At 33.0% G+C, this 23,978-nt stretch overlaps 5 protein-coding genes across 6 annotated transcripts in view; 2 read left to right on the forward strand and 3 right to left on the reverse strand.

Moving 5' to 3' along the window:
- Positions 1 to 23,978, reverse strand: part of LOC133336442 (protein wech) — a 199,589-nt gene that overhangs the window by 124,411 nt on the left and 51,200 nt on the right. The gene's annotated exons all lie outside the window — the stretch shown is intronic.
- The window catches only part of LOC133336463 (protein seele), a 162,416-nt gene that overhangs the window by 72,658 nt on the left and 65,780 nt on the right, over positions 1 to 23,978 (forward strand). The window lies entirely within an intron of this gene.
- LOC133336484 (aspartate--tRNA ligase, cytoplasmic) lies at positions 8,844 to 10,799 on the reverse strand. The gene is made up of 5 exons (XM_061544782.1): positions 10,647 to 10,799; positions 10,259 to 10,581; positions 9,784 to 10,190; positions 9,085 to 9,702; positions 8,844 to 9,018 (listed from the first exon to the last, which is right to left on the reverse strand). Exons 1-5 carry the CDS (start codon positions 10,761 to 10,763, stop codon positions 8,855 to 8,857), a joined length of 1,629 nt encoding a protein of 542 aa, XP_061400766.1. The 5' UTR covers positions 10,764 to 10,799; the 3' UTR covers positions 8,844 to 8,854.
- Positions 14,772 to 23,978, forward strand: part of LOC133336437 (protein lifeguard 1) — a 307,141-nt gene continuing 297,934 nt past the window's right edge. Inside the window, exons 1-4 of one of the 2 annotated variants that reach the window (XM_061544730.1) lie at positions 14,772 to 14,802; positions 17,765 to 18,075; positions 18,150 to 18,398; positions 18,631 to 18,996. In XM_061544730.1, the coding sequence (XP_061400714.1) occupies positions 14,772 to 14,802; positions 17,765 to 18,075; positions 18,150 to 18,398; positions 18,631 to 18,990 (951 nt within the window). In that variant the 3' untranslated portion in view covers positions 18,991 to 18,996. Of the gene's footprint in view, positions 14,803 to 16,511; positions 16,543 to 17,764; positions 18,076 to 18,149; positions 18,399 to 18,630; positions 18,997 to 23,978 lie in introns of those variants that run through there. The other variant, XM_061544732.1, reaches the window with a different exon arrangement.
- LOC133336464 (beta-alanine transporter) lies at positions 20,764 to 23,080 on the reverse strand. The gene is made up of 4 exons (XM_061544763.1): positions 22,670 to 23,080; positions 22,272 to 22,578; positions 21,911 to 22,169; positions 20,764 to 21,851 (listed from the first exon to the last, which is right to left on the reverse strand). Exons 1-4 carry the CDS (start codon positions 22,780 to 22,782, stop codon positions 20,764 to 20,766), a joined length of 1,767 nt encoding a protein of 588 aa, XP_061400747.1. The 5' UTR covers positions 22,783 to 23,080.

Below are 23,978 nucleotides of genomic sequence, written 5' to 3' on the forward strand. Positions count from 1 at the left end.
CAAAACCAGAAGAAGAACACCACTTGAGCTTCTGCTACAGCTACAGCTTCTTCGGAACAATGTAAGTAGTATTGAATCACTTTGTTGATATAGTTAACGTTTTTTTTTTTTTTGCGTTATTCTTTCTTTTTTGCTATTGCCGTTGGTTGGCCAGATGTTCAAACAAGTTTGTTCGTTTGGCAGCTGGTGCTTCTTGTTTGCCTTTGCTTGGCAAGTAAAACAGAAAAAACAAAGAAAAACGCTTTCCCAATGTAATTTTAATTTCCTAGACAATCTTTTTTGCTCTCATGTGTAATTACAGATTTAATTTATTTTCGTTTGTTCAGCAGCAATGTTAGAGCTTGTCAGTTGGGGCCGACGTTGTTGCTTTAGTTGTTATTATTGTTGTTTTACACTGGTAATTGTTGGTAGTTGTATTTCTGTTTTTTTTCCTCGATTCGTTTCTATGCAGTTAAATTCTAAGAAATAAACTCATCCATTGTCTGTTACATTTACATATGATTGCTCTGTTGTTGTTGTTGTTGCAATTTTTTCACTTGAATTTCTTGTATTTTTGCTATTTTTTTCTCTTTGCGTTTCCTTTTTTAATTTTCAATTTCAATTAACTATAATCATTAGAAAACTCACACACACGCAGACATACATGTAGTACATACATGCAGAGGTGTATGCACGTTTGTTTGTTTGGTTGGTCTTTCGTTTTTTTATAATTTCACAGTAATTGATGCACTTTATTTCTGTCTGCCTGCCGGCCTACCTGTCAGCCGATGTTGCTATCACTGAAACATTTACAGATATTTAATTTTTATTTTTTTTAAACTATTGTAATTGTTGTGGTTGCTATTAAATCAGTTGTTTTGTAGGGGATGAGTTGTGTTGTGTGTGCTGAACGTGGATTATTCACTTGTAAACGAATCACGAAAGACCGCTTAAACCGCGCACCGTTATTGTAATTAGAGGTTTGTTTTTTATTTAGTTTATCTTTTTTTATGTTTGATTTTTGATGATTTTTTATTGCAATTACATTTGTGTGTGTAAAATCTGTAAAGAAAGAAAAATTGTTGTCAAAATTTGTTGAGGAATATTGATGTTAATATTTAAATATAATTTATGAAAAAAAATTGAGGTATTATAAAATGTGGCGCCTAAATGAATTTTTGCGAACTAAAAACAAATTAAAAATGCTTGAGAAGTACGAATGTAAAATGGAATTTACATTGGAGATTTCGGGTCGGGTTAAACTCTTCTATGAGGATTTATTTATTATTCCATTACCTATATGTAATGGAATTTGCAATTTAGATACAATCCGATACAATGTAAATATGCCCAAGAACAGTTCAATAAAACATATTCCGCTTACAATATATCGATATATTCATCGATAGTATATAAATATTCTCGATCAGAATAAATTGTTGTGTCGAAATTAGAAATATCAGTTTGTTAAAATCACGATATAAGCTGATTTGGAAACTTTTGCACATAAATTTGGATTTTCAACAGATTGTAATTTAGTATTTTGGATTGTCATTTGAAGAAAAATTTCATTACCACACACTATCCATATAGAGTTAAGTTTTGGGTTACGCCCCATATAACAGTGTCCCTTCAATCGATTTTGGACACGTTGAAACCCAGGGTTTTCTATCAAAAAATTACCATGGTATAGGCCATTTAGATATTATTAATTTCTAAAAATGATCAAATTACAGTAGAAATCAATATCTAATAGTTGAAAGACAGATTTCGAGTTTTAGAAATTATGCCAGTTATCCACTATATGGCAACATTTTTTTCAATAAAATTAAAATTTGTTCAAATAAATTAAAATAAAGGAACGAAATAAAATATGCTGGTAAATTTGGGACATGGTTGGTCCATAATCTCCTATCGATATCTCGATGAAATTAAAAAGGCATTTACAAAGATAAGAAATTGAAAACATGAATGGATTCAATCAAGAACTATTCGAGCTATATAAGATGAATTCATAATTATGTCTCATTGATCCAAAACACACATGTGAATTGAAAAACTTTTCGCGTGGAAGATAAATATAATAATTCAAAAGAATAAACCTTAAGAAAATATTAACCAATGTTAAAGAAAAAAGTCCGACGGTTGCAATATAATGAAGCAAAGAAAATATAAACCATTTGAAGAGATTGACGCATTGAAACCCGAAATATTAAAATTGTAATATGTTTTTAACTTGTTATCTATTTTTAAAATAGAGCAGTACTATCGTAGAGAGTTAATTATTAAGATATAGTATTTTGTTAAGTAACGATTTCTACCCACTTTGGACTTTAAAACAAATCGCTATTCTTATATACGAGCCGATGTTAAAGGAGATTTTTAACATAATCATTTAAAAATGTAAATAAAGTATTATCTTCGACGTAAAATTATATTTTTATTTAATTTTCAACCCGTCGGACACTGTAGGAAAGGAATGAATTATAAATTAAAAAATAAATATTTTGAAATCGATATTATGACCTAATATCACACATCCGACCTAGAATCACACAATAATTTCCTGGTGTTCATTTCATAATTGTGACGTTTGGAGTCACTAGAAATACGGCCTAAAAATCATCAACAAAATATGTTGTTCTGAATCTAGTATCATACGGTCGGCCCATAATATCGATTTGTAGTTTGATTGCAATTTATAATCCTTCAGATACTCAGTGTATAAAATGGACAATCCAGGAATAATAGAATTAAAATTAAAACCAAAATTGCAATTACTATCAATATACATGACTTCATCGATTAATATTAAGAATTTCTAAAATGAAATATTATTTGAATCTCCATTTGTGATTTAGAACAGCTTTAAACACAAATACATCATTAAAAAAATATAATTAAATCCGTGTTCTTCTATCCAAAGACGGTAGATGGAAAGAAAACATGAATTTCTATCACATGTATAAATCTCACTTTAAATAAAACATTCGAAATGTTTTTGTTTAGCTGTGTTTTTCTAAAACCTTAAACTTTTCATAAATCTCAATAATATATTCTAACATATTTTAAATTACATCTCAAAAAACCATACCCCAAATGTCAAGCACACATTTTCGAAAATATATATGCGAATAAAAAAACAACAACATACCGTTATATCATAAATTAGACAGCTAATCCCACAATTATGCTTGGATAAAATGTCGCATTCAAAACAACCAATGAAAAAATTTTGTTGATATTTGACTAATTTTTTCTGTTGTTGAAAAAATTAACGCAAAAATACTTTAAGCTTATAATGAATCACTTTTTCATTGAGTAAAAAGTAAAAAAGAATTTCAGAATTTCTTTAAATATTCACTAAACATGTAATTAAAATTCTCACGTGAATTTTTTAGATTTTTTTCAACGATTCACAATTTGGATACCACATTTGTTTCTTTTCGTTTTGTTGTTGTTGATGTTGCTGTTGCTGTTTTTTTTTTTTTCAACATTTAAATGTTGCGGAAATTAAAGAATGCGAAAATGTCTGGGCCGTCTGGGCCATAGCATAGCATTTATTCATATATATGTATATGTAGTTGTGTATATGTTTTGTGATATTTACGTACACGTTAATATGACGACTTGTGTTTGTTGTTATCCATTCGGTTTTATTCCAAAAATCACTAAGTATTTTATGCTGCGATCCACTTTAATTATTGTTTAAATCTGTTTTCTTCTTTTCACTATACCGTTTATATGATTACACCGTTGCAATCAGTATTTGAATTGAAATATTTCTGTTTTGTAAAAAGTTGTCATTATTTTTTTTGTTTTTTGTTCACTAATTAAGTCAAACAGAATCCGTCCGTTCTAGAGAGACGTGCGCATTCGCCGTATTTAAACAAGCAACTGTCTAATAACATGCCAGAGAAATATTTACGCCACAACCATGATTTTTCCCCACCACAACGGCAGCAACAACAACAGCAGCTCTATAAGAATCCCAACAAAAACCCCTTATGAATTTCATTGTGGGCTTCAGCAACCATTAGAGAGAATGAAACAACCAATGGCACCACAATTCGAAGTTGATTACGATTGGTTGTTCAGGCTATGTTCCATGGTATGGGTGTTAGTTTTGTTTGTTTTATTCTCAACTCCACCTTTACCAATTGAGTGTGTGTGCACTCTCTCTTTATCTCTTTTTGTCTTATCAATTCCATTGTTATTGTTGATTTAGTAAAGTGTGTTGTTGATGTCTCCCTCTCTTTCTGACGTGCTCTTTGTTGGTTTTATTTTACTGAGTAAAATAAAATGGTGTAACTTTAATTGCATATCCTCTCATCAGCATTGTTGTTGGTGTATTATATATGTAGTAGTTGTCCCTGTTTTAGCCGGAATGGGGGGTTTTTGTCTAGATGTGTTTTAGTGGAGGGCATGCATTTATGTTCGCGAGTTGTGCATGTTTCGTTTCGTTTTTTTCTGGTTTCTGTTATTCAGGGTGTTTTTTCTTTATTTTTGGATTTCTTTAATAATGATTTTGCCCTATTGTTTTCCATGCAAATAAGCTGAGAAACAATGTTGGGTGTATGTCTGCATGCCGTTGTTTTTGTTGTTTTTTCTTCGTTCGTCGTTGTTGTTGCGTTGCGTTTCGTTTAAGTCTGTTTGCGGTCATATTTGGCATTTAAAGTGTCTATAAGCCGACTGCTCATTAACTAATGGATTACATTTGAAATAACATTCTCTTATGGGAACTCTCATGGATGGCATTTGAAAGCTTCGTGAGCTTGTTGTTGCTTTCTTTTGATATGATTTATTGGGATAGTTTAATTAAAATAGACCTTGACGAAGTAAATCATAGATTTTTTATCGAAAAGGATAATAGTGTCTCCTTTGTTCATAGTCTTACATAAATACTGTTTGTCAATTAAATTGTTGAGAAACTGACAAAATAAATGAAACAGTGTTTTATAACTTTATAGCGTATTTTTTTAAATACTACAATTTAGTAGGGGAGAGGGGGGCACCTTTGAACAGCGCTCATAAAATCTTGGTTTAATATTTTTCCGACCCGCAACCACATTTTTGGATATGGCAATCTTGTTCTCTATATGCGTAAACCACTTTGGCTTGCTTTTTTACTTGTCGAAAAATTGTGCATCGGTGACCATGTTTTCTCAGTGTCATTGTAAACTTTTTTTCATTTGGTTGTAAGGGCGCAGGAAGAATTCTGTGATAGTTTTCTTTCGTCAAACAATTTTTTTGCATTGCAACTATCATTTCAAACATAACTAATGTAATTTCATTCATATATATTTATTACAAAAAAAGTTATTTTAAATTTCCGTAAAATGCCATGGGTGGGGCACCTTTGAACATGCCCATTAAACTCGAGTAAAAAATGGTTTTTAACTTTTGGATTCGATTTCTCAAAATTTCAAATGGGCTAATAAGATTACGAAAATAACTGTATTTTTCACCATATTAATTTTTGTTTTTAAGTCATTTTATGTTTTAATAACTTTTGATCTAATTTTTTTAAATTTTGAACATTTTTTATATATTTTTTAATGAATTAATGCATTTCTGATATGTATGAATAAAATACATATATATTTGAACAGAAAGACTGTAAAAAACCATGCCGTTCAAAAATACCAAGCTTTGTTCAAAGGTACGCCCCTGGGGGGGCAGTTTTGAACACTTTGACTTCCTCCATTAAAACAGTAATAAAATATGTATATCAAGCTTAAAGTATGTCATATGTATATTCATTTTAAAGGTTACATATGTACCTATTAGTTAAAATTTATAAGAAACCAAAAATTATAAAATAAAAAATTGTATAAGGCTTGAAAGCAAAAAGTGTTCAAAGGTGCCCCCCTCTCCCCTATTAAAAATATGATAACCTGTAGCCAGTAATTGTAATCTATGTCGATGATACTGACATCCCTTAATCGACAATAGGTTATATAGTTATAAATCGATTAGACAAACAAAATTTGCCCGTTTAGAATGTTGTCAACAAAAAATTGACCTCGACTACTGACAAAAATTTAAACTTATATTAAAAATTAATATTTGTGAATTCTACACAAAACAATTTATTTCATATTTAATTTAACTTTGTAAACAAGTTTTTTACAACAGTCCCAATGATCGATCGGGTGACCTAGGGGATGATAGATACACTGACCTCCCCATGGTGTCACCTGGGGTAGCCGCGTGTTCACCCATAAGAACTATAAGAAATGGGTTGAGGTGTTGGGTTAGTTGCCCAAACAATACTATAAAAAAGCAACGGAAAAGAAACCCAAAGTTTCACACAAATTGCACTCGAAGAGAAAACGCGTGCGGGAGTTTGCCTGATGCGGGTCTTATTATTATATATTAAAATTGTAAAACATACTGCCAAGTTTGGGGAACTATTAACTAAAACTCCGTCCGCAGGCATAAATACACTTATTATAAACATAAAAAGGTTTAATTCAAAGCCAAAAAGACCCTAATTAGTTACACAATAAAAAAATTATTTAAATTCCTCTAATATCTAGCATAGACATAAATAATAATGAAAATAAGAAACAATTAAAAAATATTAAATAAATGGATAAAATTAATAAAAAGTTCCTTAAGTTCGGCCGGACCGAATTTTTTATAACTTCTACCATGAGATGGAAATGCAAAATACCTAAAATCGATCATGGCTTCCAGGAGAAAGCAAAATACCAAACTACAAACACTCAGGTTGAGCTAAGACCTTAAGTTTACAGAAAATGAAGCCTGATGTTAGAAAAATATGCCTGAAATCTTCAAAATACCGAATAGTAGATTTACCGTTATACTAAAACGGCAAATGTTATTGGTAATTTTTGGTAGTCGGACGGGGCCGACCATACCATAATCTACACAACTACCACGAAACTCTAACTTTCTGCGGATTTTTATTCCCAGCCTGGGCAAATGTGTCGAGATAGATGCAACCTATTGTCCGATTAAAAATCAACTGCACCTCTTCCTTACTTATTTTCCGAATGTTACTAATATTCAGTACAGTCCTCCTAATTACTCGTCCATATTCCCTTCACTATAGGCGTTGCCCTTGATCATAACTGGAACCTCATGGAACATTTCAAAGCGATCAGCGCTATATTTCAGCCCTCCAGTGTGGTAATGGATTAGTAATCTGAATACGCAAGTACCTTTAAATATTTACGTGTAACTACCACATTCGAGTATATACGACAATATAATTGATATCAATTTAAAGGGCAACCACTCCTCTTGGATATAATATCAACTTACGCTGTAGAATACAAATTTTGTTATTTTCAAACAAAAGTCTGGGTCCATTTGATCCGCTATCTGTTTGTCATTGCTCGTTTTGTATTTAATATACAAAAGAAGTGCCTATGGGTCCTTTTGAAGTTATATTGATAATCTCTTTTGGAGCCGACTTACCCATGCCCGTCCCTCTATCCATCTACAACTCGCATTTATTAAATCCCTCTGTAACTTGTCATTCAATTAACAAACGAACCCAATTGAAATAGGTAAGATTCGGTCCACATACAAGCTTTTCTTCGATTTAATGTAAATCGTACACCAGAGATGCTATATTTGTCCGACAAACTTAAAAGTTGAGCACATACAATGACATTGATTTGGCTCTATCTCAGGTAAATAATGATCAGAACGGACTATCCAATTTAAACCAAACCTGTATATTGTTGGAAAATGGCCTTATCGCCGCATTTCTTCTAGTATTTCCCCCCAAAAAGGGTCAATATTATGATAACTTATAAATCTCATATTAAGCAAATCCCATATTAATTATTTATAAGAAATGCATATGTTAAAAATTGGCGACCTTTTTTGTCTATTTTATGAAATATGTTTTTTTTTATCAAATCATGGAATACATTTGTATATCTTTACACATGTCCTTTACAATTTCCATATCTAAAAATAATTTGTAATTCATAATGAAGTTTCTTAACTCATTTGACGCAACCGTCCTTCTTAAAGAATAGAAAAAATTTCAGTATAACTGTTAGAAACAATCGTTATTTGTGAATTTTCTAAATTACTTTATTATTCTAAAGTTTATTCTAAGCGTATATTTAAGGTTTGGAGTGAAACATACGATTTAAACAAATATCTGACGTTATCTGGGTTAACTAAAATCATGTGTTTATTTTACCTGATCAATATAAAATAACTACAATTCCAGATTTTTTACAAATATCCAAAATATATTGTCCACTTATACCCAACATTAAAACTCTTATACCATAACTCCTCGAGAAGAATTCTTACCTAGATTCAAGGAGAACTCAGAATTTAGTACAGTGCATAGTCCACAACGATTGTGTTACAATTCATTATAAATTCCCAAATTCCACTTTATACATATGATCGATCCACTTGCAATAGACCCCAAAATTATAACTACATAATTTATTTGGGATACAAAAATTAAATAATTTTATTTATTAAAAAAATGTGAATTTCCGACATGTTTGTCCTTCTTTCGGGCGCACTATTAGTAGATTAATCAGCCTTAAAAATAGTTCGAAAATTTTTCGTTTTTTCGCATAGATATTTTTTATCGCTTTTTGTTTTTTGTTGTTGGACAACACAAATATTGTAAACTACAATATATCGAGGATAGAATTAAGTAAATCGTTTCGTTAGAGAAAGAAAAAATAATGTATTTGTTTTTGTTGTTGTTGGTTAAAACTTAATAAAATAATTATTCATGATGATAATTAACCAAAATGGAAAATAAAAATGTCAACTAAACAGTGAAACTAAAGCAAAAGGAAAGGCTGTTCTTAAAAGCTTCTAGCTTTCTTCTTCATTTGTGTTAAGCTATGATGACAATTTAAGGAGTCAATCTCTTGGGGTCACGTGGGAACATTGAAGTTTTGCGAATATTGTCAAGACCCAAGTACAACATAACAACACGTTCCATACCAATGCCACCGCCAGCGTGTGGTGGACATCCAAAACGGAACGATTCAATGTAGGCAGCAATTTTACTGATATCTGCAATAGAAATGATAACGATTTACCAATTGCTTATCGATACTGTCTTCGTTGTTTTGTACTCACCGATACCGTGATGTTTAGCTCTTTCTGTTAAAAATTCTGGGTCATGAATACGCTGTGCACCGGACAATATTTCTTCGCCTCTCATAAACATATCATAGGAATTGGAATAAATTGGATTGTTTGGATCGGGCATGGTATAGAAGGGACGTATAGCCAAGGGGAATTTGTCCAAAATATAGAAATCGGTGTCGTATTTTGCTTTCACAAGGCGACCCAACAACTTCTCATTGGGTGTGGAGAGATCTTCTTCATCACCAGTTTCAACGCCAGCTTCACGCAACATAGCTACACCCTCGGAGAATTCCAAAATTAGTGGAGGCTCCAGAAATTTGAATGGCTCCACTCTGTATTGTTGTCGAACTGCTTCAATTTCATTGCTGTAGCGATCGCGCAATCCTTTGAAAATCTCGGTGAAGGTATTTCCAATTGTGTGCAGAACTTCATGGTAATGATATTTGAAAGACATCTCCAAATCAAGGCCAACGAATTCTGTTAAATGCCTATGTGTATTGGAATCTTCAGCACGGAATACAGCGCCAACCGTGAAGACTTTGTCGAAATCAGCAGCAATGGCCATTTGTTTATACAGTTGTGGAGACTGGGCTAAATATGCGGATTCTAAATGGCAAGAAAGCAACAGGAAACAAATGATAAGTATATTGAGGACATAAGAGAACGTAAAAATGCATGGTTTTTTACCTTTGAAATAGCTGACAGTAAACACATTGGCACCACCTTCACTAGCAGCTGAAATAATTTTCGGGGTATGGATCTCTGTGAAGCCCTTGGCTGTAAGTATATCACGGAATAGGCGACATACGCCAGCTTCCAAACGGAAAATGGCTTGATTTGCTGGAGTTCTCAAATCCAAAACACGATTATCCAAACGGGTATCCTGATTGACACGAATATTAAGGCCATCGGTGTCGTCAGGGTTGTCGGGCCTTGAAGCATCCTCAATTTGCAATGGCAATTGAGGCTTGGCTTGTGATACCACAAACAGTTGTTGTATTGACAATTCAAGGCTTTGTTCGGTACAAGATTCAATTTTAGTTGGTACACTTACTGCCAAGGCTTCAATGTCGATGATACTCTCCTTGTTCAAACTGTGAAAAAGACGAAATGTGAATAAACAATGGTGTCTGTAGCATTTTCCCTTTGAAGAAATACTTACTTGCCAGCAAATTTCACCATTTGTTTCGATACTTTGTCACCTACTGCCAAAATACATTGGACTGTGCTGCTATTCTGGCGCAAAATGAGGAAACATTGTTTGCCCTTTGCTCTCGATGTATGAACACGTCCTCTAACCCAGACAGGAGCTTTGCCGACATGCTCTTTCAAATCGACGACAGTTACAAAGTTTCTTTCTTCATGTTTTTCCTTGGAATTGATGATGCCGTATAAGCCATAGCAACCTGCTGACACATCTTCTGCACTATCGGCGGCATTGTTGGAGTTATCAGTTTTGCCAGCAGCGGCTTTATATTCGGCTTTCTGTAAATAAGTAGATAATTTAATATCCTGTGGCCATGTCCGCGTTTGATTGTCATCGAACTTACCTTGGCAGCCTTTAAGGCTTCCTTGGCCTGTTTCTTGGCAGCTTTCTTTGAAGTAGTCTCCCCTTCTTTTCCGTTGGAATTCGGTGCTTTCGTGGCGGTTTCGTTTTCGGTCACCATTGTGATAAGACGTGCCTTTATCTGTCAAATAAAGAATAAAAATAAAAATGTTAAAACTTAAACCACAAAAACATTAGTAGAGCCGCAAAACGCCCCGATCTATTGCACCTATTGCAGGCATAACAATAAAGAGAGCCTACTGATAAGAACCTCTCGGAGAAACAAAGAGAACGAATTCTTTGATTCTCTTAGTTATTTACATGACGAAGTATGGACGATTGCATCATGATACAAAGTTATTTGATTTTAACGTGAAACATTGCAAGAAACTTGAATTAAACATTACACAAAATGGCCTGGAATAATCCGATTATAATTATCAACGCAACAGATGTAAGAATTTAATGTAATCTCTTCCATTGTCGTAAAAATTCCGGTTCTTCAGTCACATGTTTTCAGTACTACTCAGATGGTGTTATTCACTCTGAAACCATCGGATGCGGTTATTTGTATTTGCACATATATTGTAAAACGTCGTTGTGTATGTTTACCTTTTAATTGACTTAAGATTTTACTGTTTTTAAACAGAAAACAATAACTTTTTGCACCGTCCAAACAGATGAATAATTTGCTGGCTGGCAGTCGTGGCTAAAAGAAGAAGCAAAGAGAGTTGATGGTGCCAGATGAATGCTTGGTCATATGCAGCAGCTGCCAAATGATTGCCAACCTATTCTAAAAACGTAATGTGCTGTAGTTTACATGTGGTCTGTTCCCGTACTGCATGAATCTACTATTTGTTACTACGATAACACTTTTTTCCTTTATGATATCGAAAAAATAGCAAAAGCTCGTAGATTCTTGCAGTACAGGAACAGACTAATGATGTCGGATTTAATTTCGACGAAGTACTTTTTAAAATATACACGAAAATTAAATTAAAAATAAATGATAAACTGCTTTATCAAGAGTAATAGTACGTTAACATTATACCGGACTTCTCTAATCCAGTGGGCATCAATTGTCAATTCCATTGTATATATATCAAATAAATCCTCATAAAGTTTGTTAACCCGGTACAATGTTCTAAGTTCTAAATCCTGCTTAATTTGTTTCATATATTGGTCTGTTCCCGTACTGCAAGAATCTACTACTTTTTACTACGATAACAAATTTTCCTTTATGTTATCGAAGAAAATGGTAAAATATAGTAGATTCTTGCAGTAGGGGAACAGACCATATATTGAAATATACGTCAAAGTAAATCGAACTACTAATTTCACTCAATCTCAAATGACAACTCCATAGCGTACATGTCAAATAAGGATATTCATAAAAAAATGGATTTTTGGTCTATTCGCGTTCCACTCTTAAGAACAATTGGAGTAAAATAGTTTTAAACTTTTTCATTGGCTTTAACTTGAGTACGACTTTTTGTTTTGATTGGAGGTCTCCAACGAAGAATGAAGCCGAACTATAATAAATAACGGCGCTAAGCTGTCAATGGATTAATCGAATAGTATCTACCTTAATTCCGATAATAATCGATTGAACCTTTGCGTGGTTTTACACTATTGGTGATTAGGATTGGTGTTGAGAGTTTTTCTCTCTCTCATTGGTAAATTGAGAGTAATGAGAGTTGCGCTATTTTTAATTTTGTAAACAGCGTACTTTTTTGTTCACAAAAGGTAAGAATTGACATAAACGTACCAAAACAAAAAGTAGATTTTTTTATTATTCGTGAATACATTTACGCTTAAATTATAACATCTAATATTTACGCAAATAACTGGTATACATATTGGTCAATATTTCTTGATAATTATGATTTATTATCATTTGAAGTAAAGTTTTAGGTACCTTTTTGTTCCTGCCTGTGGCGATGCGTAAACGCATCTCTGATGTAAAGAACAGCGGTTTCTGTGTATGCTGTAAAGAATGCATGGAAACCTATGTTGCTGGATATATACGGCATAACCACTAAGAACAGCTCGGTTATCTGTGCGAGACATTTTAAGGAAGGAAATGTTCCCTAAAGCAAAAATGAAAAACACCAAACATCTGCTATCGTCAGCAATGCCATGTGTTAATATGCCACCTCCGTACAGCATTTATCATAGTATTGGTCTGTTCCCGTACTGCAAGAATTTTTTACAACGATAACACTTTTTTCCTTTATAATATCGAAAAAAGAAATAGTAAAAACTCGTAGATTCTTGCAGTACGGGAACAGACCAATACTATGATAAATGCTGTACGGAATGATGTATAGTGTATGGGGCCCTTAATAAATATACACATCATGTCTATATAAATCCTATATAGAAACATAACCCTTTGACTCCATTTCTTTGGGGGATGTGTTTGGACTACAAAGGTGTTATTTTTTGAAAGTTTATTTATGTATGTGTGACATACACCATGCATAAAGAAAATCAAAATAGTTTTGATTTTGAAAATGAAACTCTATCAATCTGGTGAATAATATTCATTTTGAAAGTTGTCAGTAAATAATTTTGTGTACAAAAATAATAAAATTGTGACGGAATAAAAAACCAACTTAATTTACGACTCATAATTCATTTTTTGGGACAAAAATCGAATCGGCATGACGGCATGATGTATAGTGTATGGGGCCCTTTAGAATATAATTTCTGGATGTCTCCAACGGTAAATGAAGCCGAGCTAAAATTAACGGCGTTAAGCTGTCAAAGAATTAATCGATTATTATCAACCTTAATTCCGATAATAATCGATTATTAACGGCGCTAAACTGTCAAAGGGTTAATCGAATATTATCGAAATTAAGGTTGATACTAATCGATTAATTCATTCTCCCTTGGAGACCTCCAGAAAAATATAGAAATTCAAAACAAAAAGTCGTACTCAAGTTAAAGCCAAGGCGGAGACGAGAAAAAGTTTCAAACTATTTTACTCCAAGTGTTCTTACGAGCGAAAAACACAAACAACTTCCCGTGTTAATTGTGCGAAAAGGTAATTATGAGAAATTTACGAATGCCAATGGATTGACAGTGAAAAAATCGTACAAAAATTAACTTGTGCAATAATCTACAGTGCGAAGATAAGTCGTGTAAGTGCACCGCTTAGGAATGAGTCACCACCACCACCAACATTCATTCCATCAATAGTAAAATGAAGTGTTCCAGTATTTGTTGTTGTTCAGTAAACGATTTTCGCGAAGGTGGTGAAATATTTGACGTCCGTCCGGTCTCGCTTATTATTTACGTTAAGAATGACGGCATCCATTGACCTCTTGTTAAATCAGAGCAAATAACCCCGAACATTCGTTAAGTCGTTGCCTTGACTCCAATGGATGTCAGGAAATAGGTAGTCTCATAATCGGATGTCCTGATTGGAGAGGGAAAGCAATCGTTTTAATATTCTAATAATGTTTAAAAGTCGACACACACATACAAAAACACAAACATACCATTTAATTTGTAAATTTGTGTATTTATCTTATCAATAGATGTTGCGTCTGACATAAAAACAATATACGAGCCAATACCCGTCATAGCAATAATCTATTGTGTGATGTGGTGTAGTGGTTATATGTGTCCATATATGATTAAATGTGTCTTTTGGTAAATAAGGAAAAGTACTTCTTTTAGATTACAAATTTATAAAAGGTATTGACTGGCTGGACTGGACTGGACACATACTAATAATTAGGGTTCAATTGTTGACTTAATACAATTGGGAAAAAATAGGAGCTGTTATTTTAAAAGTAAATGAATTCAATGTGGAAATCGAATTTTGCTAACTGCTTAATAACTAATATTATTTATCTTATTACAGGTATTTTATCTACTGATCGAATTCAGATATATTAAACGAGCCTAACTTGCAAAAGAAAAACTTCAGTATGGCTGGTAAGTAAAGAAGACAAAAATCTATTAATGTTGTGTGTTTTCTAATTTACAGTCTAATTGTTCAAAAATCAAGAAAAACAAACTATAATAGAAGTAGAAGAAGAATTTCTTTAGTGAAGTCCATTTTCCATCAGAGAATTTTCTAAATTCAAGACAAAAACAAAAAGAACAAACAAAAATGTCTTGGCAAGGCGGGCCCTACTATCAAGGTGTCTATTTATCTATTTTCTTTGTTATCATTTCTTTTCGTATGATGAATTCGTTAACACTTTAGTTTTGCTACTAATTCACTAACCTAGATTTGAATAAAATCCACGTTAAAAACACCAACATACTAATCTGTGTATATATGTATTTTAGAATAGAAACTTACTACCAGTATGAAATTGAAAGCAGAAACCTATAAACAAATGAGTACATCTATAACGAACACTTAATCGTTCATATATGTGTATCATTCTACTTTAGATGTCAGCCCTTTGCTGAGTATAACTCTTATCGTAAACCCGAAGAAATTGTGCATATTTCGTAGTTGTGTCTATGCATCTGATTTATTTAGGCCGAATTGAATGAATGTGAATTTCATCGTTTCGATTGTGCATCATAACGGAGTTACTTCCTGGTTTTAATTAGTAGAATTTGTGATACACTCATTCTATTTATTTACTAAACTCTTTCAATGGGTAAATTCTATTCTATTAATAACTTTTGTAACATTTTATGCTGGTTAAAGTTTCTGCATGTTCTATGAATATTCATCATTCTAACAGAAAATGGCACATAAAACTACTAAATTATCCCTTCAACAACATACATATACAAACATTTCCAAAGTTTCGGTTTACAATCACATAGAATTTTAATCGAGAACAATTGTAGAATATTTTTGTATACACAACTGTAGATGCTTATAACGTTAAACAACACTATGGCAGTATTTATGCGGACGTACACACCATTTGTTATGTTTCAATACAAATCATCATGTCAATATCAGTATTGATGAATCCACCAGATATGTATAAATTCATGTGCCTTATTCTAAACATAAACTAATGAACTCATTCTACCGTTGCTTCAATTAGTGTACTAAATCACATCAATATTCTGTGATGGTATGCATAATGTTAGTTTCCACCATAGCGTCTGTAAAGAAGATTAAAGTGCCTTATTTCGGTTCCTTTAGATAAATATCGCCTTTGCAGGTTCCATTGATAGTCTGTTTTACAATTTTTACTCCTCGAATATTTGCTTTTTATGGTTAAGTGTGATTATTTTGTTACAATTACTTTCTGAACATCTATACTCTTCGACCGTTCGTCTGTCTCCACATATACGTTTAAGAACTCAGTTCAAAATTTACACAAGGTAATCTGTATTTCAATAATTGATATTTTTAGCGACGATTAAAATTACTACTTCTAAATTTTAAAATTCTTCGCCAGAATGTCTCCCAAACTTAAAAATTTAAAAAGTCAGTACAACATCACCTTATTCATCCCACGTTGAAATTACATCTAGTTTTTTTTAGGATTCAAAATGTGACCACTTCGGAAAATTATTTCCTTAAAAAAAATTAAAAATAGGGCTAAATATTCAATGTTTAAAATTCAAATCCCATATTAACAGCAATCAGTCAATTTTAATGAACAAAAAACTAGTAAAGCATGAATATCACTTGAAATTCATGGGGAATATAATTTTATTTCTCATCGCAAGTTATTCTTCAACAACTATCTGGCTAACTTTTAATTTTGTGAAGATGTGTATAGTATAATGCTTGCTACATTTAAGTGATAAAAATTAGCGCTGAGTAAGCCCAGCTTGACTATATTTACACTCAAAATACAAACAACTACACTTTATTTTCCTAATTAAATTAACAACATAATTGTGTTTCTTCTAAGAGTTAATACAATTCGAAGGCACACAAATGACGTCAAATACAGGTAAACCTGATTCAGTTCAGCAAATGAAATTTTAGAAAACCGCTACATATTTGTATTTGTGAATATTTATATTTTGCTAGATGTACCATTTTCCACTTGAAATTATTATTTTACTACTATCGGATAAATGGATTATTTTCATTCAGTGGGAATACCCAATCTTTATAGTTAACGATGTCAATGAATCAGAACTTTATTGCTAGATTGTTTTATGTAATGATGTGTATTATGAAACATGTGAGGTATGTGTGGTTTTAAATGAGTTGTAAAAAATGCCTAAACACACTACTGATCACAAGAAGTATCATAGGTCAAGAATAATTTTCTGAAACTATTTATATTTTTCTTTTTATCTAATGGAAACCATTTTCATGAGCAATTGATAACATTTCAAATTTAAACAACAAATTGTTATAGATTCGTCAGAAATATGAATGTTTTGCCTTCAATCATTCTTCTAACGGCATTTATTATTAATCATATCGAATGTTTGATAAACCACACACACACATTTTTTCTTTATGTATATATAACAAAGTGTTTATACGGAAATTTGGTAAACGAACCAGGTGTTCTTTTGTCAATACTACTACCACTTATATATAAATAAAAAAACTTTAAATTAAAATGATGGTAGCATTGCTACTTAAGTGTGTGAATATATGGCGTATATTCACCCACACACACAGGCACAAACATTTCGTGCTCATACATGTATTTTAAGAAAAAATAACCGTCCTTAAATTTTTAGACCATACTGTAGTATACGCAATTGTTTGTGTGTGTGAGTGTATTAAATAAAAATATTCTGATATTTTTCGTTATCTATGCGATAACAAAACCACGAAGTTATTTTAGATTGCACAGAAGTAGTCTTTTTCAGTTGAAAATAAACGAACTTCTTTGCAAGTGTGATGATTAACACACACCTTTAGTATTCGATTAAATACATTCGAGTAGTCGGGAAACTTCTTTTTATAATTTAAGAAAAAACACAATAATAAAATACAAGAAGATGTACCAATCTGTAAATCAGCAGGGCGGAGGAAAGTTACAGAGCTTGTAAAATAATTAGATTGCATGATCATGTTTCGAACGAGAGTTTGCTACATACCTACGTACACATTTATTGTATAGACTTCGCATGTTTTTTAGATCTACAAAATTCCCACTTGATAGATGAAGATTAGTACAATAATTGTCTTTGTTTTCATTTTTATAGATCCGAATCAACAATATTATGGTGGCGGTTATCCCCAGGGTGGTTATCCACCACCAGGCGGTTATCCCCCAGCCGGAGGTTATCCTCCACCTGGTGGTTATCCACCACCAGGAGGCTATCCAACGGCAGGCGGTTATCCTCCACAAGGTGGCTTTGGTGGTCCTGGCTTTGTTCCACCACAAGCGGGTTTTGTGCCACCACCACAAAACGACTATGGTGGTTATGAAGATCCTGAAGGTCCCAAGAATTTTGCCTTCGATGATCAAAGTGTACGCAAGGGTTTCATACGCAAAGTTTATCTTATTTTGATGGTAAGTCTGAAACAATAGCAACATCAATAACGCATGGAAAATTATCTACCTTATCGTTTGTTGTTTTTTTTTAGGGACAATTGTTGGTTACTTTTGGTTTTGTGGCCTTGTTTTCATTCAATAAGGCCACAAAGGACTTTGCTAGAGCCAATCCAGCTCTGTTTTGGGTTGCATTGGCCGTTCTTCTCGTAACAATGATCTGTATGGCCTGCTGTGAAGGTGTACGTCGTAAGACACCAATGAATTTCATCTTCCTGGGCCTGTTTACTTTAGCGGAGTCTTTCTTATTGGGTGTATCAGCAAGCACATATGCTCCTACCGAGGTAAGTAAATTATTATCTATCTATTCTATGTTCTGATATACAGGTATATATGCTAGTGAAGATGGTGCAAGAAAATATTATTCTAATTTTTAAATAAATTCAATACGTTTCCACTCATTCACGAAAATGAAAACGCTTAAATAATGATATACACACCTGTATCGTGGAAAAGCAGACCACCATAGCAAACCCCGCCTTGGTCCAGTGAACTAATATTTGATTTTCTTTTCAGGTTCTTATGGCCGTTGGTATAACTGCTGCTGTATGCTTGGCGTTGACACTTTTTGCATTCCAGACAAAATACGATTTCACCATGTGTGGCGGTGTACTACTGGTCTGCATGGTCGTATTTGTCATCTTTGGTATTGTGGCCATTTTCATTCCAGGCAAAATAATGACTCTGGTTTATTCATCGATTGGCGCTCTGCTATTCTCCATTTACTTGGTCTATGATACCCAATTGATGATGGGCGGAAATCACAAGTACTCCATTAGTCCCGAAGAATATATATTTGCGGCTTTGAATCTTTACTTGGATATTATCAATATCTTCATGTATATTTTGGCCATTATCGGCGCTTCAAGGGATTAGGACTGAGTGTAAAGCGTGTAATGGTACAAAGAGAACAACATAACTATAAACCACATTAACAAACAAAAAATAAAAAGAAAACCCCCTTCCTTTCACACTGATCATTGCTTAGTGTAAAACTTAAACGAATCCAAACCAAATTGAATTTATTAATCCTGTGTGTATGTATGATTGCAACTAACATATTTTTTGTCTTGTGTGTTTGCTTAAAACACATGCTTTGTTATTTTTTTCTAATAATTCCTCATAATAAAGTCAGTCATACACATGCAACATAAATTATTTATTATTAAATAAACATATTATATTACCAATAAGAAGAAACTATTTAATGTTGTTTCCCCCCAAATAATATTCGGTTTTATTATATTTATGCAGCATAAGATATTAAACTGATGTAAACTGTTATCAACCGTTTATAACTAATTAATCATAAGTGGTTTATTGAATTTTGTTTTTCTTTCAACTATGCTATATGTAAATGTAATTTTAAGTATTTTTCATATTATTTATATATGTATGTTACTGTCTTTATAATTTGTTGTTGTGATTTTTTTTGTTATTTTTCATTAAATCCATTCAATACCAAAAAACTTAATTCCTTTTTCTAGTTCTTATTCTTAAAAATATTAAATTATTGAAAATTGAAATATTGCTTTAAATGCATATCTATGTATATTTTATGTGTATAAACAACTATTTAGTTCATTGAACTGCAAACTCTTCTCTTATATTTCATTTGTTTTAGAATAAGATTGGCCATAATTTGTTTACAATATAAATATGTAAACTGTTTAGTTCCCCCAAAGAAAAAGTATTAATGTTCCCAAAAAATAAATTTACATTTAATTAAAAATTTCCCGTATCCAAATCTGTTGGAAGAAAATAAGTATGAATAAAAATAAATTTCGATGAATGTGAGATATATAAATGAAAAATGTTTGAATTTCATTTTAATGTTTTATTTAAAATTATCCGTGCCACAAATTAAATATAATCATCATTGTTGTAAACCAAAACAAATAAATTATAAAATTAATGGTTAACATGACATGTGTTATTTCATGTGCATAAACAACCTAACTTTTTGATGGTAAATTAATGTTGATTGTCTTGTATGCATTAAAAAAATAAATACATTTTGTGGCACAATCTTAGTTACTCAATGTGGACATATTTTAAAATCAAAAAATGAAATATTCTGAAGAAATCCTCTGTCTAACAGAATCCATAATAATTATATTAACAAAATTTCTAAATGTTGACAATAATTCTGTTAAATTAAAAGTCATAAATACAACTGCTGAAAAAGGAACACCATGATATTGAATTAATAAACAATATAATTTACAGAAAAACACAAAACAAAAATGAAGTAATAGAAGAATTGTTGGAATAGTGGGGATATACAAGGATTTTATTGAAAACGCAATGAATGCGGAGCGCACCTACTGTTACCGGGTAAGTTTTACATTAATAATCGAAATTCTAAGTACGGATGGCGGAGAATATTCTACAGCGATTTTAATTGAACTTTCGTGTATAATTTTTGATATACTTAAAATGGGGGCAATATAAAAACACTGACCCCTAAATGTTCTGTCAATACCTCTTTAAACCTCTAAAAATTCGAAGTGTCTTAGTATAGCCACATCGGATGGACATGTGCTCACCAAAGAGTATTCCGTGAGAAGACTCAAAACATTTTTGAAATAATTTAAAACACAAACAAAAAATTAAACAAAACTTTATTTTTAATTAAATACATTGCTACTATACTCTACGACTTCTAATTTCCGATTTACATATACTACAGACAATGTGGCTACCACTATTATTGCAATCCCTTCGGTTATTTGTACTTTTATCCAGATTACTTTTAGGAACTTTACTTCCACCACAACATCGAGGCAGAAAACTTAAGGGTATCGATTCGCTTTCCTCGATTGTTTGGGGTAAGCTCTTTCCACGTGTTTCTGGCAAGAAAAGGCTAAAAATGCCACCACCGATCAATAGGCCTCCCATGATGATCAATGGCAACACCAACATTTCTTGACCCATATGATTAATAATGGGTATAACGATGGGACCAATCATTGCGATGACAGAGCTAAAACTCATACCCAGACCTCTGACCACGGTTGGATAGATTTCAGATGCCAATAATGGCAATACCACAAACGCGGATGAGATACCCATCTTGCCAATGCAGTACAATATGAGCATAATTTTTGTATCCTCGCTGTAGACGGATGTTGTGACACATGCAATGCCTCCCAACAGCATGGATATGCAAAGAATAGAACGTCTGCCGCAGTAGTTAAGCCCTGGCCATAACAAAATGTATGTTGGTAGCTCTACTACCCCAGCCAAGAAGAAATTCCATATCTCGTCACCTCCCAGGGCAGGGGCGTAATAACTCAAACCCACATAGACACTGGTATTGGCAAACCAAATCAATGTAATAATCATGGTCTTGCGGAACATATTTTTGGTTCGAAATAAATCCAATATGCCATGGGAGGTGGCAGAATCATTTGGACCACGGGCCCTGTGAAATCGTTCTTCGACGATATTAACAAAATTCGGCACCACCGTTATGCCATTTACACGAGCCATAACTTTCAAGACCTTGGCAGCTTTGCGCGGCTGGTTGACGGCCATCAACCAACGAGGTGACTCGGGTAAAACGAAAAAACACGAAAATAGCAAAAGCAATGGCAGTGAAACAGCCAATGTTAAATATCTCCAATCTCGCACAATATAAACGACACCGGCCAGCAGAACCAATCCGCACGAATAGGCAATATTGGAGACAATTGTGCAAAAAACCCTCTTTTCCGGACCCACCATTTCAATTGCTGGAATAAAATATTACAATTCTTATATTACAAAGGACATGTACGTGGATTTAACTTACCTAACACGTAAGGACTTGCCAGTATCGCCGGTACAGTCAGGCCCACAACAAATCGTAATCCTAACCACACCTCAAAATTCCAAGCAATCGCACTGGCAGCACAAGCAACAATTTCTAGCAATAAATAGGCATAGAACGAAGGACGTCTTCCCCACATGTCCTGTAAGTATCCGAATATATAATTGCCGACGAGACCTCCAATGCCAAAGATGACCAGAGCCAATGTTACCAAATAACTCCGATCGCATACTAAATTCCACTAAAACACAAAAATAAAGGACATTCAGGCTAACAAAATATTTTCTCAGAAAATCCTTAAAGGAATATTCAAGGATTTTACATACAAGGATATAGACATTACCTCCGTTACGACTGTTACAGGATATTGAGATCGATCGTAATGCCATCCGTATTGACATGTTGTCATGTTTGAACCTCTTGGATTTCCGATGTGCCACACCTTATCACGTTGCAATTCTAGTGGCGTACGATATTCCAAATAACGTACAATATCTGAATAGTTCCTGGCGTACATGTGACACTCCGAGTATGCATCGTTCTTAATGGGAATACTCAAATTCATGACCAATTCCGTGTAATCCTGAACCCATGGCTCCAGCTCTGGAGTGCGGCACCAGTGTTTGGGTGTTGCTGCAATAAACAATTGACTACGTTGGTTTTATTTCAACTTCCTGGAGAGTGTTCACAAACGCACACACACTGCAGCTACAAATAGATGAATTATTCTTGCTTACCTACCTATAAGCATGGAATGCACAGGGCAGGGCCGCCGGCAATAGTACAGCGCATATAATGATTTTCTGATACAATCCAAAGGATCCAACTTCTGTAAGTACGTTATCGAAATCCATTTTTTGGGTTTCGTCGTCTCCAAGCCTAAACCCAACGTCCAACACAGCAACAAACCAACTAAATTCAATTTGTGCTGATTTGAGTTGATTCGGTTACTGGTGAGACAAATGTTTGCAAATTTGAATTTGAAAAGTCTTCGTTAATTGAAAACAAAGGAAACTGGTCCATGTTACAGACACACACACATCCGATACACAACACAACAACAGTCGTCTAGCGTTATTGACTTGGATTTGATTTGTTGACGAAAAAACGTAAATTGTTCCTAATTACATTACGGGGTACAAGTGTTTAATTAATTGCCTACCACTGATTCTGAAGGTCTTCTCATCGCCGACATCACAATGGGATACAACAAATAAAACACACAAACTCACGTACACAGAAACATGAAATGGCTATTCGAATGGTAATGACCATTGCTCATAAATGTCACCAGAAGAATTCATACAAAAAGTCCAGCAAATGTAAACAGCATTTCAATTTGGATATTCGTTGAATGCAAAAGTGCAGTGAAGTAGTTCCCAGCACCAATAAAAAGGATTTAAACAAAATTTTAAATTTGTGTGGGGAAAAAATAATTGACGAATTAAATAAACTATATCAAGGACATCATAATCCTGAAAAATGATCAAGAACTCCATATTTGGAATGAAGTGGCCGACCAAGCTTTTACATGATACTCTTCAATACATGCGGCTAATTGCGATTAACTTAAGTAGAAAATATCAGATAACCGAAATTGAATGTTGGTACATTGCGAATACATAGTCTCACATCATTATGTTTATATAAAAAAAGAAAACAAATAATAATTAATATTGTATTTTATTTAAGTATAAGTACATTCAACTAATAAAAAATAACAGACCGTAATAAAAAGAAAGATTGTTAATAAACTGTAAATGATTTGAGCAATAAATAATATCCAGACAAAACAGGATTCAGCCATTACTGATTTTAAATTAGATATAACTTTCACATGATCTATAACTTGTTAAAAAGTTATTGAACTTTGTACGATTTGAACCTGTTATGACGTTATTAGACACATGTATATAAAATCAATTAGGTGCCAGTTTAATAAATTATTACATTAAGATATTACTGATGTATAAAGAACTTGTATACCAGTAAATTTGAAAACATTTCCCTAGATCAATTTAATTGATGCAATTATTGAATATTAAAACAT

Source organism: Musca vetustissima, unplaced genomic scaffold, assembly GCF_032173495.1.
Source record: "Musca vetustissima isolate MV318-11 ecotype Yass unplaced genomic scaffold, APGP_CSIRO_Mvet_v1 utg4709, whole genome shotgun sequence".
Lineage (NCBI taxonomy): Eukaryota > Metazoa > Arthropoda > Insecta > Diptera > Muscidae > Musca > Musca vetustissima.